Source organism: Sphaerodactylus townsendi, linkage group LG03, assembly GCF_021028975.2.
Source record: "Sphaerodactylus townsendi isolate TG3544 linkage group LG03, MPM_Stown_v2.3, whole genome shotgun sequence".
NCBI classification, from domain to species: Eukaryota; Metazoa; Chordata; class Lepidosauria; order Squamata; family Sphaerodactylidae; genus Sphaerodactylus; species Sphaerodactylus townsendi.
This window is the reverse complement of record NC_059427.1, coordinates 70,235,743-70,249,377: the sequence shown is the minus strand read 5'-3', so window position 1 is coordinate 70,249,377 and position 13,635 is coordinate 70,235,743. Positions and strand designations below refer to the sequence as shown.

Here is a 13,635-nt window from a genome sequence, read left to right as displayed (position 1 = left end):
AATCTTAGTTCCCTCTCATGGCAACTAAGCTTCTTTTCACAGCCTCTTATGAGGGATTCTGTCAAAAGGCTTTTTTGAAAGTGCAAATAAAATGGTGCCCCATAATTCCCTTTTTAGTTACCTCTGCTTGCTTTCTAGAAGCTTAAATAATGCATGAGGCCACCTTTCGCCCTGTGTTTCCAAACACAAGCATTTTGCCCTGATTTACCTCCTCCTTCACCACCACAACCACCCTTGATGGTTCAGGGCATTGTTTGTTTCAGTGGATGACAGTCTGTAAATTGTTATATATGTATGAGGCTTTGGTGAGGCATGATGAAATCTGTAGTTCCGTTAAGTATTTATTTTATTTAGTTTGTTTGGATCCTAGCAGCATGGTGTGGGCAATACATAAGTTAGTTAGTAGACTCACATCCTGTAACCTGCTCAGGCACAGTTAAAAAACACACTTTAATGCATTAATTTGCCTAACAAAATTAACCTTTCTTCTTCTTCCTGGATTAAGTTGCTTTGGAAAATAAAGCACTATGATTGGCTGATGCTGATTGGCTGATGCTGGGATATAAATTGTCAGATTATCAGCATATTGTGAACAGATGAAGCTTCTTTATACTAGCTCATGCCATCTAGTTCATCACTGTCTACTCTGTATAGTGGCAGCTCTCCAGGGTCTCAGGCAGAAAAATCATCTTGCAATGTCAACTGAGAGAACCGTTGGCTGAGCTTAGGCCGGCACCAGGGCTGCTGGCATCACACCATCTTTGGCTGTGATTCCTGCTGCATCAGTAATGTTATTAGATGGGGGAAGCCATATGGAAGGGACTGTAGTCCACCCTCTCTCCTTCATGGCTGCCAGTCCCTTTTGCTGGTAAAAACCCAGCTCAGTGAACAGAACCCAAGGGAGAGAATTTGGTGGCAGCAGTAAATACCAGAAAGCATGAAGCGGAGACGTATATTTATAAATGGGCAAGGATGTGCACCACAGAGCCAGAGCCAATTTTTAATTGTTAATGCCTGTCTCATTTTAAAGCCATAGCGTACATTCAGATTAGGTATTATTAAGTGCCTCTTATTTGATAATGCATATGTGAAGACTAATTGTTGCTACATCTTTTTCTATATGGAAATTATCTGTGGATAAGAAAAAAAATGTCACATATGCAGTGTTCTTTCACTGCTGTCTAACTGCCTCACAGGCTCCTTTTCTGAGTACATACTGTGGGGAACATACTTGGCATAATGTGCCAAGGTGAATCTTGATGGTATCTTTCAGTCTGAGATCCACAACTTGTGAGTGTTCTTAATATTGGGCAGATAGTAGAAGAGAAGCATTTTCAAACCAAATGTATATTATATCCAGTACAGATTTTTCAGTAGTATTGTAGCCATAGGAAATTCACTCAAAATTAAAAAAAACCCAAACAATTTAATCATCACTTCTCAGAATGGCCTATCAGAAGAAGTAATTTTTTCAGAGTGAACCAAAATAGGATATTTAAACTCCTTATTTCAAGTAACAGACAAAAGTCCTTGAATGAGCATATTTATAGAATACATTCGGGATGTGTATTTTTTGCTTTTGATAAGAGCTTGGGTACATGATTAGATTATTATTGGAAACATTGGATGTCAGCAGAATAGTATCAATAACCACTGGATTATTGTCCAAAACTACTTCTTATAAAAAGGTCATAGTGACTGAGCATGAAACCTTGGGGCAATAACCAGAAAAAAATATGTTTCAAATTAATTTCCTCTGGGACTTCTACATTTCATTCCTTGATCTCTTACAGTCCTTACTCAGTGCCATACTTACTAGCTTGCCCCACTGTTTTTGATACCACTGACTGGTCAGCTCTGATGCCACAGTGGGGTTTTGCAGGCTGGGGTGTCATGTGGTTCCTTTGGTTGCTAATAGTATGTGTGTGTAAAGTGCCTTCCAGTCACACCCACCTTGTGAATAAAGGGAGGAGACAGACTTTAGAATTTAAAGTATCTTGCAATTGTGAAATTAAGTCACGTAATATTGCCTGCACACCTTATGTTTAAGCAGTTCCAGCACATTTTGATGAAAACAGGCAGGTGATACTTGTTGTTTATGTGTTGATGCCAGTTGTGGTAGGTCCTGTTTTGCTGGCACCTACCTTACAGGGAGTGTTGGTGTCAGGGATTGGTCATCCTGTAACAATGACTCATCCTCCCACGCTGATTCTGAGCTGCATTGAATGTATTAAACTCAATACATGTCTATGTCTTCTATTTTGGCCCCTCCTTACAGGATGATTTAATATAGACTGGCATTTCTTGGGTCTGTGGATTGGAAGTCAACATATTGTGTAATGAAATTCCCCTTTCTAACACACAATTAATTAATGTAATTGATTTAAGATGAGAGGTAGCAATCTGCCAAGGCCACCAGTGAATCCATGATGGTGCTGAGCTCTAAACTTAGCATTCCCAGACCCAGTTCCAAAACATTATCCTCTGGGCCACGCTGGATCCCTTGTGAGTACTGCTTTACTGAGAGAGATGTATGAGTTGGGACAAGCTCCAAGGAGTCATTTCTTGTCAATCATAGTAACACCAAAGAGCACAACAAATCCCATTTTGCCCTGCATTGACTAGAGCGAAATTTCTCATATGAAGTCATGCAGTTCCCAGGCTACTTAGAGTTAGAAACCGATGTCTCTACAAGCCACAGTGGTTGTTTTTGTGTCTCAGAGTTACCTTGACTGTCTTTGTACAGTTTCTGCACAGTTCTGTGACTGAATGATTTCTTACTAAGCACTTTGCTTAACTCCTTCCTCACCATTTTTTCTTCAGTTGTGGAATGGGCAGTTTTAGCAACAATAAAAGTAAGAAGAAGGTGGGCTTAAGATTTAGGAGCAATCTCTTTGTCACTCATGGAAAACAGCCAGGTTTCTGTGGCTTGCCCTACAAGATACAGATCTGTGGAATCTTATTAGAGGCACAGTGCAGCCTACCTTCTTTAATTAGGCAAACATATATTTCCTGATAAATTGGTTCCAGTTATGTATAGTTACTGCAAAATATTATTGTGAGAACATTCTAACCACCCCCAGGACTGTTATGATAAATTATGTGCATTCCATAGTCTTATTGATGTTCACTGGGATCTGCCATTCCTCAGGAGGAGATCCACATACCAGAGCCAGTTGGTTTAAATGAGACGTTGAGTGCTTAACTATTAGGCTCTTTATAAGCCCAAATGTTTAGGAACAGGAAACCAAGTCATGTTGCCTGGAATTACTTGCTGGGGGTGGGGAGCAATTTATTGATAAAGGCTCAAATTTTATTATGCTTAAGTCTCAAGGTGCTTCAGAATTTTGTGTCTTGATAGGTGCCAGTGAGGTGTACTCAAATATTAATCAAACCAGAATTGAAAATATTATATTGTTTGACATTGTTAATATAATTAATCTAAATTGAAACATTAACAAGGGTGTGAAAAATCCCACACACCCTGTGCTGATTCTTTTTTATGTTAGAAATTGGATTCTGTTTCTTTAATATAAGAATTAAAGTCAAGTTAAACAATCTGGCAGTCATTTACCTTCCCACTCACACCCAGCTGCATTGGTTCCAGACGGAGTACTATTCAAGGTTTTGATGCTGCTCCTTTAAAGCCCTAAACTATCTGGGGCCCTTGTACCTATGGAACCATCTCACCCAATATGCCCCTCAGAGAGTAGATGTGTATTTAGAGTGGGGTGGACCAGGGCTTGTGCCACAGGTGCCACTTGACCCAGGGCACCCAAGGGCTACCTCTTTGCAAAGCAGGAATTCCAGAACTAGAGGGGAGACATATATTTTAGCTAGATCAGACCTTATGTTTTTAAAATGGTATATTATATTGTAAAAAATGCAATATGTTGTATTCATGTGATGTTTGCTGTCTTGAACCTGGCTGTACTGGGGAAAGAGTGGGGTATACATTGAAAAATAAAAATTAAAACATTGAGATGAAGTTCTCAAGGATTTGATAGTTCCTGCAAGTGATCATTCTTGCTAAACTCCAGACTTTGATTTCATCCAAGTTTCTTATCTTATGACTTCTAAATACTAATGCTTATCATTCTTTATGGGGTTGCAGCAAATAGGCCGGCATATAGGCAGGCAGCAAGCATAGACTGAAGAAAGCAACATCAAATACTGTGTTTGGTCCTCTGGCAACAGATGACTTTGGCAATAGCCACTCAGAGGTAAATGTTTTGTTTGCATATTGGCAGACATCTCTACAAACTGGATTAGTATGAAACTACATGCCACAATCTCTCTCTCCTGCCCTACCCCTATGCCAGGCAGCACCTATGAATTTTTGTGCATACACCACAATGCACATGAGAGCGATCTAGATGGAACAGGGCCAAACCAATTATTGGAGGGGTAGGATTTTGCTCCATTTACTATGCACTCTTGCACATCCTGCTTCAGATGTAAATGGGTGATATTATACACATGGGTCCCCTCGTATATGTATTTTGTATCCACCTACTTCAATAGGAAGCAAGCTTTTACCAGAAACAATAACAATAACAACTATTATTATTATTATTATTATTATTATTATTATTATTATTATTATTATTATTATTATTTACATTTATATACCGCCCTCCCGCAAAGGGCTCAGGCGGTGAACATAGAATATACAAGCAGAGTACAAATAAAATTAGACAATTAAATTATGACTCTGCACATTTTAAAACTAAGCCCCTTAAAACACAGTGTACTAATTATACAGCACAATAACTCAACAGATGGCGTCTCGTGACTAAACCCCCTAAGAGAGGGGGACGGTAGGGTCCACTGATGTTATAGAGGTAGGGGGGCGATCAGCGGCTGGTCTCCCCAAAGGCCTGGTGGAACAGCTCGGTCTTACAGGCCCTGCAGAACTCACTAAGGTCCCGCAGGGCCTGGACAGCTGGAGGGAGAGCGTTCCACCAGGCAGGGGCCAGGGCTGTAAAGGCCCTGGCCTGAGTGGAGGCCAGCCGCATCATTGAGGGGCCGGGAACCACCAGCAAATTGGCCTCTGCCGAATGCAGAGGCCGACTCATGACATATGGGGCAAAACGGTCCTGCAGGTATGAGGGTCCCAAGCCGCGTAAGGTCTTAAAGGTTAGCACCAACACCTTAAAAATGATTTGGAACTCGACCGGTAGCCAATGCAGACGGCGCAACACAGGTAAAATGTGATCTCTCAAATTGTCACACTGCAAGCAGCATTTCCGTTGCCTATACAAAAATGGGAATGCTTTATCTTTTTCTACCCACAATTTAGCAAGCAGCAGCCCAAGAGTAATGGCTGCAACCCCTGAGACTTTCATCCTACCAGAACTGGGTTTGTGGGGGGCAGGGGAGCTACAGCTGGATATGTGCTTTCAGTGGAAACCAATCATGAAAGTTAATAATTATAAAGGGAAAAATAATAAACTCTTTAAAAACCAGGTATATTGAAAATGTTTTATTCCCTTCCCTAAACGTCAATCATGCCATTTAAACAAATTTTGCTGTGGCATTAAAAAAATGACCCCGGAACTCTTTCTCTGTGTTTGTTCCTCCAGAGCTCAAGGCCACCGGCACAGCTCACTTCTTCAATTTCCTGCTCAACTCAACAGACTATCGCATCCTGCTGAAGGATGAAGATCATGACCGCATGTACATTGGCAGCAAAGACTACATCCTGTCTCTAGACCTTCACGACATTAATCGGGAGCCCCTAATTGTAAGAGTATTTCTCTTTTGTGTCAGGAGTAGGGAAAAGACAGGGAACCTCTGCGTTGCATTTGGAGCAGGCAGAGAATGTCAATTCAGTGAGGAACGGAATGCATGACTGGGTATGTGTTGCGTTTGAAGTGGATGGATTGTGGAGCAAATGGATCAGAAGCAGGGTCAAAACTCATGTTCGTGGCCTTCTGTGCAGGCCAGCTGCAGAAGAGACTGATTAGCTTCACGGTGACTACAAGGAAGACAAATGCTGGGGAGATTTTGACTGGTCCCTGCGATGGGTGGTTTGGGATGTACATTCTACTGACTTGGAGCGTTTGTTCCCCTTGCCCTTAGCCAAAGGCAAAGAGGGTGCCGTGTCCTTTGAAGTCAAGGGAAGTGCAGATTTGGTTACAGAGACAGATATTACTGATGAGTGCTTGGAAGCTTGGAAACATCAACGGGGCCAGAGATTGCTTGTACAATACTGCAGAGTTAGCAGAGCACAAGCCTTACAGATGGAGGGATATGCCCCTCACCCAGACAGAGTAATTACTCGTGGACATCATTTTTAGACATTTTAGCTGCACACTTAGCACATTTCTTGAAAAGAGCTGCACTCTCCACATTTTCACCTCAACTGAGGTAAAATCACAAGAAGCCAACGGAATACATTCTCCTCACACCACAGCAAAAACAGAACTGAGGGGAGTATTCTCTCTGGCTCCCAAGTCATGTGACAATTTGGGTGGGAAGAATTCCCCCCTTGTACCTAAAGTGAGGGGAAAGGAATGCTCAGAGAGTTTCTAGCAAGTTCCTCACAGAGGCTAATAAGTCTCTGCTATGGCTGGTCTGCGCCTGCACAGACCCATGTGAGCCTGCACAGAAGACCACTCAATGAACAACAGTTACAGGTAAGTGCAATGTTCTTATTTTGCAACTTTTGTCATTCTCACAAATAGTGGATCCATTCTCTTCCAGCGACTGTGTTTTTCATAACTTTTTAAAGCTCAGATGAGATTTGCATTCAAGTTCTGGGAAGGGGGAGTACCCCTTTATATGTAAATAATAAATATGTCGTGTCTGCTGTATGTTTTAAAAATAGTCTCAAAGTGACATGACTATAAGTGGAAGTTGTATCACTATCATTAATATAATTGCAGGGCCACAGTGTGATATGCCTGAAGCACTAGTGTAACCACTAACAGAACTGTAGCATTGCTGGCATATACATGAGAGGAATTATATTTTCTCAACAGGCTATGGGCTAATTGTCATTAAATGTGATATCCCTACAACAGACATTCCAGTCTAGGGTTGCCAACTCCAGATTGGGAAATAGCGGGAGATTTGGGAGTGGTGACTGAGGAAGGCAGAGTTTGGAGAGGGAGCTTGGGGTGGGTGATATGATGGCATAGAATCCAAAGCTGCTATTTTCTCCAGTGAAACTGATCTCTAGTCTGGAGATCAGTTGTAATTCTGGTAGAACACAGGGCCCCACCTAAAAGTTGGCAACCCTCAGTTCCATACTTTGAAAACACATCTTGAATTAATGTATTGTCGAAGGCTTTCATGGCCGGAATCACTGGGGTGCTGTGTGGTTTCCAGGTTGTATGGCCGTGTTCTAGCAGCATTCTCTCCTGATGTTTTGCCTGCATCTGTGGCTGGCATCTTCATCATCCTCTGATGATGAAGATCCTCTGAAGATGCCAGCCACAGATGCAGGCGAAATGTCAGGAGAGAATGCTGCTAGAACACGGCCATACAACCCGGAAACCACACAGCACCCCACATCTCGAATTCCTAGAATAAACAAGAACTGAGCATTTTCTGCTTCACAAATGGACTGTGTTGAAAGGCCCTTAGTGATTTTTAATTCAAAACTTATCTTCCCAAGGGACTAACTGGATTGAGACTGGGAAGGGCCTTCAACTTGTGCTTAAATATCAGTCAGCACCAACACTGTGCACTATGAATCTCCTGCTTAGCTGACCTCAATATGATTTTCCTGGAAACTGTAGCCATATGGGTGAAGAAGTTGTTTTGGATTTTTTTGGCAGATCCACTGGCCTGCATCCCAGCAAAGGATAGAGGAGTGTATCCTATCAGGGAAGAACAGCAATGTAAGTACATTCATCATGGGCCTAATGGAATGTACTAGGAATGGAATGGACTAGGGAGGTGGGAGAATGAAAGAGATAGGATCCTTACTACCAGCAGTCAGAGAATGAAATTTATCTCTAGATGTTCCATCCCTTTCCAAGATCGTTCAGACTTGAGCTCATGTAGTGACATTTATGGCTGTATGTGTCTTCACTGTGATTCCCTGTCAGTAGAGCAAATGCTGATTGTCCAGTCACCTTTGATTCGTTATCTCTTTGATCTTTCACTTTAAATTGCTGCATCTTGTAACAGGTTAAAGCTGTTTTGTTGGCTGCTTGTGTCTGTTAACACTAGCAGACTGAGTGGCCTTGTTCTGCTTGCCTTTGGGGAAAGACAGGATGACAAAATTATCACTGGAAAGAAGAAGGTACCATCAGTTTGCACCAGTGTTGGCCTCTACGTGCCATGGCATGGTGTCTTAACTCTCACTCAGTGATGCTTTTGTCATGGGCATGCCTAGGGTCAGGCTGTTACCTCAACCCTTATGTTCCAGCCTGTGTGCCAGAGGGCAGAATCATAGCCAATACTTGCACCTTATGTATTCCATTGTTTTCCACAGGGGACAGGCATATGTAGTTTCCCTGATGTGACTACAGCTGCAGATTAGTGCATTAGCAACAGCAATTAGTGCATTAGCAACATGATAGCTTACTTGTGAGTGTCCCACTTGTGATGTTCTGTTAAAGGTAAAGGTACTTGTTACTGACTCATGACGTCATATCATAACTTTTACTAGGCAGACTATACTTACAGGGTGGCTTCCCATTGCTTTCTTCAGTCATCTACACCTTACCCTCAGCAAACTGGGTACTCATTTTATATTCTGTTACTGTTTTTTAAAAAACAGTGACAGGGGGAGGAAATGGTTGCCACAGAGACAAGGGCAGGGATAATGTCTGCCATGTGAGCAGGACTGTCCGTACAGCAGCCATCTAGGTTTAGCTGCAGTCTTTCCAAAACATTTGCAGCAAAGCAGATCTGGGAAAGATTGGAGAAAAGCCATGGAAACCTCTGGGTGTGCGTGTGCAGGAAAATAGCTACTTCCCAACTGCAGCAAACCCTGAGTAAGTAACCCATGTAGTAACAGCCTCTATCTAAAAAGAACAATCGCTAACAAGTTGCTAGGAGGCCATGGAAGGTGAAGTAGGTGAAAGCGGCTTGTCAGCAGTAGGTTAGAAGAACTGAAACATTTTACCCAATCCCAGCCGAGTCCCTCCGCAGTACTGCATATTTTCTTATCTCACTAAAAAAAACAAGTCAGAGGTAACCAAGCTGCTTCCTACCCGCCACCCTCAGCTTTTTGACCCTCTGACTTTGAACTCTCTGGGAATCCTCAGCTGCTACTGTTCAGGGCTCAAGCTGGGAGCAGCCAAGCTGACTTAGCAAAGGAAACTGTGTTTGCTTGCATATTTTCCCATCCCACTGAACTCTGTTCCCCCTTGGCTGTGGCCCAGTTTTGCATGATCCCCTTAACTGAGTGCATGAGGCAAAGAGGAAACATGAGCTGTGAGGAGGAAACTGGACTTGGCGCCCAGACACACAGCATCGTGTCCCATGCCTGGTCTTGAATCCAATTAGTTAACGTTCAGGCCTTGACAACTCTATTTGCATATACTCTGGGGATTGTTCTGTGTGCCCCCCAGGCTTCATCACTATCACTTACCCATTAGCTAGTCTGCACAGGCAGCACTGGCCAATCAATTTCCTCGGCCCTCAGAGCCTCTTAATGAGCAGTGACCCAGAGGCTGACTTGACTGTATTGCCTTTCTTTCTTCCCGCCACAGTTAAGGCCAGACTATCCTTCTCCTGGGTCCATTACAGGGAGTTTACATTAATGTATTTGTTATTCAAGGCATTTTCTCTTGCTTTTGAAAATAAGCAGGAACAGAAGTCTGAGGTTTGCCATCCTGACACAAAGACGTTTCTCATCAATATTACAGCGATTCTTTTCTCGGCTTTCAGGGGAACTCTAAGCCACGCAGTTCATAGTTTGCTTCTGGAGCATCAGTTGTGAAAAGGGAGTGCTGGCGCCAATAGAGGGGTTTTAAGTTCGAAACTCTTCCAACAGGGACACTGTGCAGAGGAGGTGCAGAATTATTATCTGTGAAATGCATCCAGCTCATTCTTGAAAAACATGCTGCTGAAGCTGGGTTTATTTGCGAATTGTCAAAAAAGAGTCAGGCTTGGTAGCGTCATTCTTAATTAGAAGTCAGTGTTGTGGAATGTGAAAGAGGCCCATTTGACACAGCCCGTTTCATGTGGATGAATATGAGTTACTGGGAGTTTTTTGGTTAATGCATAATCTGTTGCTTGATGGTTTCATTATGTGTGAATTGCTTTTTCCCATGATGAACCACCCTGTGCTTTATAGACTGACTGCTTGGAGGCGATTTCATTTCAGTGTGGCTTGGACTAACATACCATCCCCCCTTTGCTTTCCAGGGCGAGTGTGGCAACTTCATCCGCCTTATCCAGCCCTGGAATCGAACCCATCTGTATGTGTGTGGCACTGGGGCATACAATCCTGTTTGCACTTTTGTCAATCGGGGCCGTAAAGCACAGGTGAGGCACTGAAGGACCTTATGGATGGAACTGTGTCCAGGGCACTGCTAGGAAAACTTAGGGACTTGGTCTTAGGCCAAACATTCAGCAAAATCCAAGAGACTGATCTCCTCCATTCTTCTCTAAGAACTAAATCTAGTACAAGGCATGTAAGTTACATTTACAGGAGAACTGTACAGTAGGTGAGATTAAATAAGATACAGATGTTCTCAGGGTTACCCTTTTTACTACATACCCCATTTCTTGAGGGGAAGTGTTTCAAGCTATACCCCTATTCCTTCTAAAAGCCACAGCACCCATCCCCTAAGTGTTCACTGTCTTGGAAACTGGGCTCTGGGTTGCTTCTATGTTTATGATTATGTTGGAAACCAGCCCAGCAACGTTTTCTCCAGTGGTGATTCTGTAACTTCTGGCCTGGGAAGTGGTGCTTGCTCAGAACGCCTAGTCTGTCACAATATCAGGCCAGCCAGGATGCAGTAGGTGCTGCCTGGCTTCAGTTGTTATAATGCTGAATTTGGAATGTTGCATTCACTTTTGCAGCATTTCAAGAAAGAGAGTGGGAATTGTTTCCCTGTCCAACTTTATTATAGAAAAGGTTCATGACAAGAGATGCAGCATCAGGGCAAGAGATAATCTTTTCATGTTCCTTCAAAGGGAAGAATCGCAAACAAAGGTTCCTCAGCATGAGCAGACACACAAGATCTTTAAGCCAATACTCACAGACCATTAGGCAGTATTGGGCAACAAGGATGTCATGTCAGTGCTAGCACTGGCTGCTCTAGTAGTTGGTCCAGCCAATTGAATCTGATCTCCAATGCAAAGTCTTTCTTATAAGAACTAATTTCATAATAACAAGCCTCTATGTTTGTTTATACTAGGAAATTAGTTGTGTCTGCTTTTTAAGGTATACCTTTTATAGGTATATCAAGGCACATGGACTTGAATCATGCCATTGTGCCATTGCTTCCTCATGCATCATGCACGTGGCATTGCTTCCTCTACCCGCTTGCAGCTGGGTTAAAAGCAGCAGAAGATTTCTGGTATTAACCACAGAGGAATACTGGCTAGAATCAGAATGCAAGGGACAGTGCACACTAGTCGTATTCAGGCATGCACGCATGCATTTTATTGAAAAAAGTGGTTTGTTCATGCTCTATACAAACTATGTATACCCATAGAGTCTTGATAGATTGCACCACTTATACTAGATCTCTTCTTATGCATTTAACAGTTGGTGAACGCACGGAGTTAGAAAATAATGTAGGACAAAGTATAAAAGTACTAGTGCTGCATCCTGATTTGAATGCACTGTGCATTTCTGTATATTCCACTATGAAAGAACTATAATAGAAGTAGAGAAAGAACAAAGTCTTGGCAAAAAGGAAAAGGAACTCTTTTAAAGAAAGACAAATTTAGGAAGGGCATCCTAACTTTAAGGACAGCTGAACAAGACCTGTTTCAGTGTTTGAGCTAACCACAGCCATTGTGGAAGGGGAAAGAGGCAAGAGAGACTTATGGTGCTCTATAAATGAAGGTGCAGGGTAGGGCAGAAGTGCTGCTAGCTGTATTGTTGTCTGTTACATGCTTGCTTTCCTCAACAATTCTGTAGTAAAAAAAGATTGTAAACTGCGCTGGAGAATTTAGACATTTTTCCAGAGTCTGGCATATTATTAATATTCCAAAGTTGTTGGGAAAAATCTCTGTATATAGTTTGATTCTGCAAAAAGCTGCAATCTCCTGACATAAGTGAATGGAAAAAGCAGCACCTTTTTTCCTGTTACTTTTTTGTTCCTGTTCCTCCAGCTTCATAGGCTGCTTCAGCCTGATGTAATTGCATAACTGCCTATCTCAATATAGATAGGTTCTGGTTCAGAAGCAAAATGAGCACATTTGGGGCCACATGTGCACAGATCAGGAATCAGATAAATGCATTAACTTCCCAATCTGTGAGCCTTGTGGTACCTGTTCTTGCCAATCACACATTACAGATATTCTGACAGGGAGACCAAAGTCACTTTTAAAAATGTTCCTGGGAAAGAAATCTCAATAACTGAACAGGAAGCTGCTAAAGTTTCAGAACATGGATCTTAAATACATATAAGCAGGAATATAGACTTGGAACCTAACCTTGTTCTCCCATTCCAATTCTTTTCTCTCTGCAACTTAAACATCCATGGTATTCCTGAGGGTCCACTGATTCTCGGGAGCACAATTTCAGGTAGCATAGAAGACTGCAGTGAAAAAAGAGGGTAGAAAAATTGCCATTTATGCAGTGTAGCTCTGCTTGTGTTGCTTAGGACCCTAGCCATAATATTGCCATTTTTTATTGTACAGTAAAGACATAAAATACTATTCTTGTAAAAACTATGTTTTACTGCTATTTCATTTTTAAAAGTTGACATAGCAATCAACATGCTTTAAATAAACAAAAATAATAGGTTCAAGGAAAATAATGTTTGGTGCAAAATATTTTACAGTAGAACTACAAGTATACCGCAGGATCATCTAAATCAGTGGTTCTCAACCTGGGGGTTGGGACCCCTTTGGGAGTCGAACGACCCTTTCACAGGGGTCGGCTAAGATTCTCTGCATCAGTGTTCTCCATCTGTAAAATGGATAAATGTTAGGGTTGGGGGTCACCACAACCTGAGAAACTGTATTAAAGGGTCGCAGCATTAGGAAGGTTGAGAACCACTGATCTAAATCATGATCATGTAGTAGCCCCTCCCCAATGGAAAAAAAATTACCCTTCTTAAATGAACTCTGCACCATCATTTGCCATATCTTTATACTTTGCATGTTTTATTAATCTTTTTCTGAGTATGTTAAATCCTATTAGATTAAAATTTCTGACAATGGGAACTGCTGCTGTGTTCTCAATGACTGATAACGACATTTGTTTTAGTAAATCTTTGATTATCACCAAGTAATAGCCCAAGGAATATCACCAAGTAATAGATTTTTGTGGAATTGTGTACTGTGTTTCATGTCTATTGTAACTAGTAATGCCCATCAAATTGCACATGCATTTTGGAACACTCTCAATAATATGTGCAAAATTGCCTTCATCATTACAAGTCCCACTTTTTTTGTTTCTTAAATCTCTCAGGCATTAGATATAATCAGTACAAAACTTTATATTTATTATGCATAAAATTAATATTAGCAGAGGTTCCTGACTTA

At 41.9% G+C, this 13,635-nt stretch overlaps 1 protein-coding gene across 2 annotated transcripts in view; it reads left to right on the top strand.

Moving 5' to 3' along the window:
• SEMA3F (semaphorin 3F) overlaps nt 1-13,635 on the top strand; it is a 160,555-nt gene that overhangs the window by 101,252 nt on the left and 45,668 nt on the right. For both annotated transcript variants that reach the window (XM_048488213.1, XM_048488215.1), the window contains exons 3-5: nt 5,586-5,746; nt 7,788-7,850; nt 10,333-10,452. In XM_048488213.1, coding sequence (XP_048344170.1) covers nt 5,586-5,746; nt 7,788-7,850; nt 10,333-10,452 — 344 coding nt within the window. The remainder of the gene's footprint in view (nt 1-5,585; nt 5,747-7,787; nt 7,851-10,332; nt 10,453-13,635) is intronic.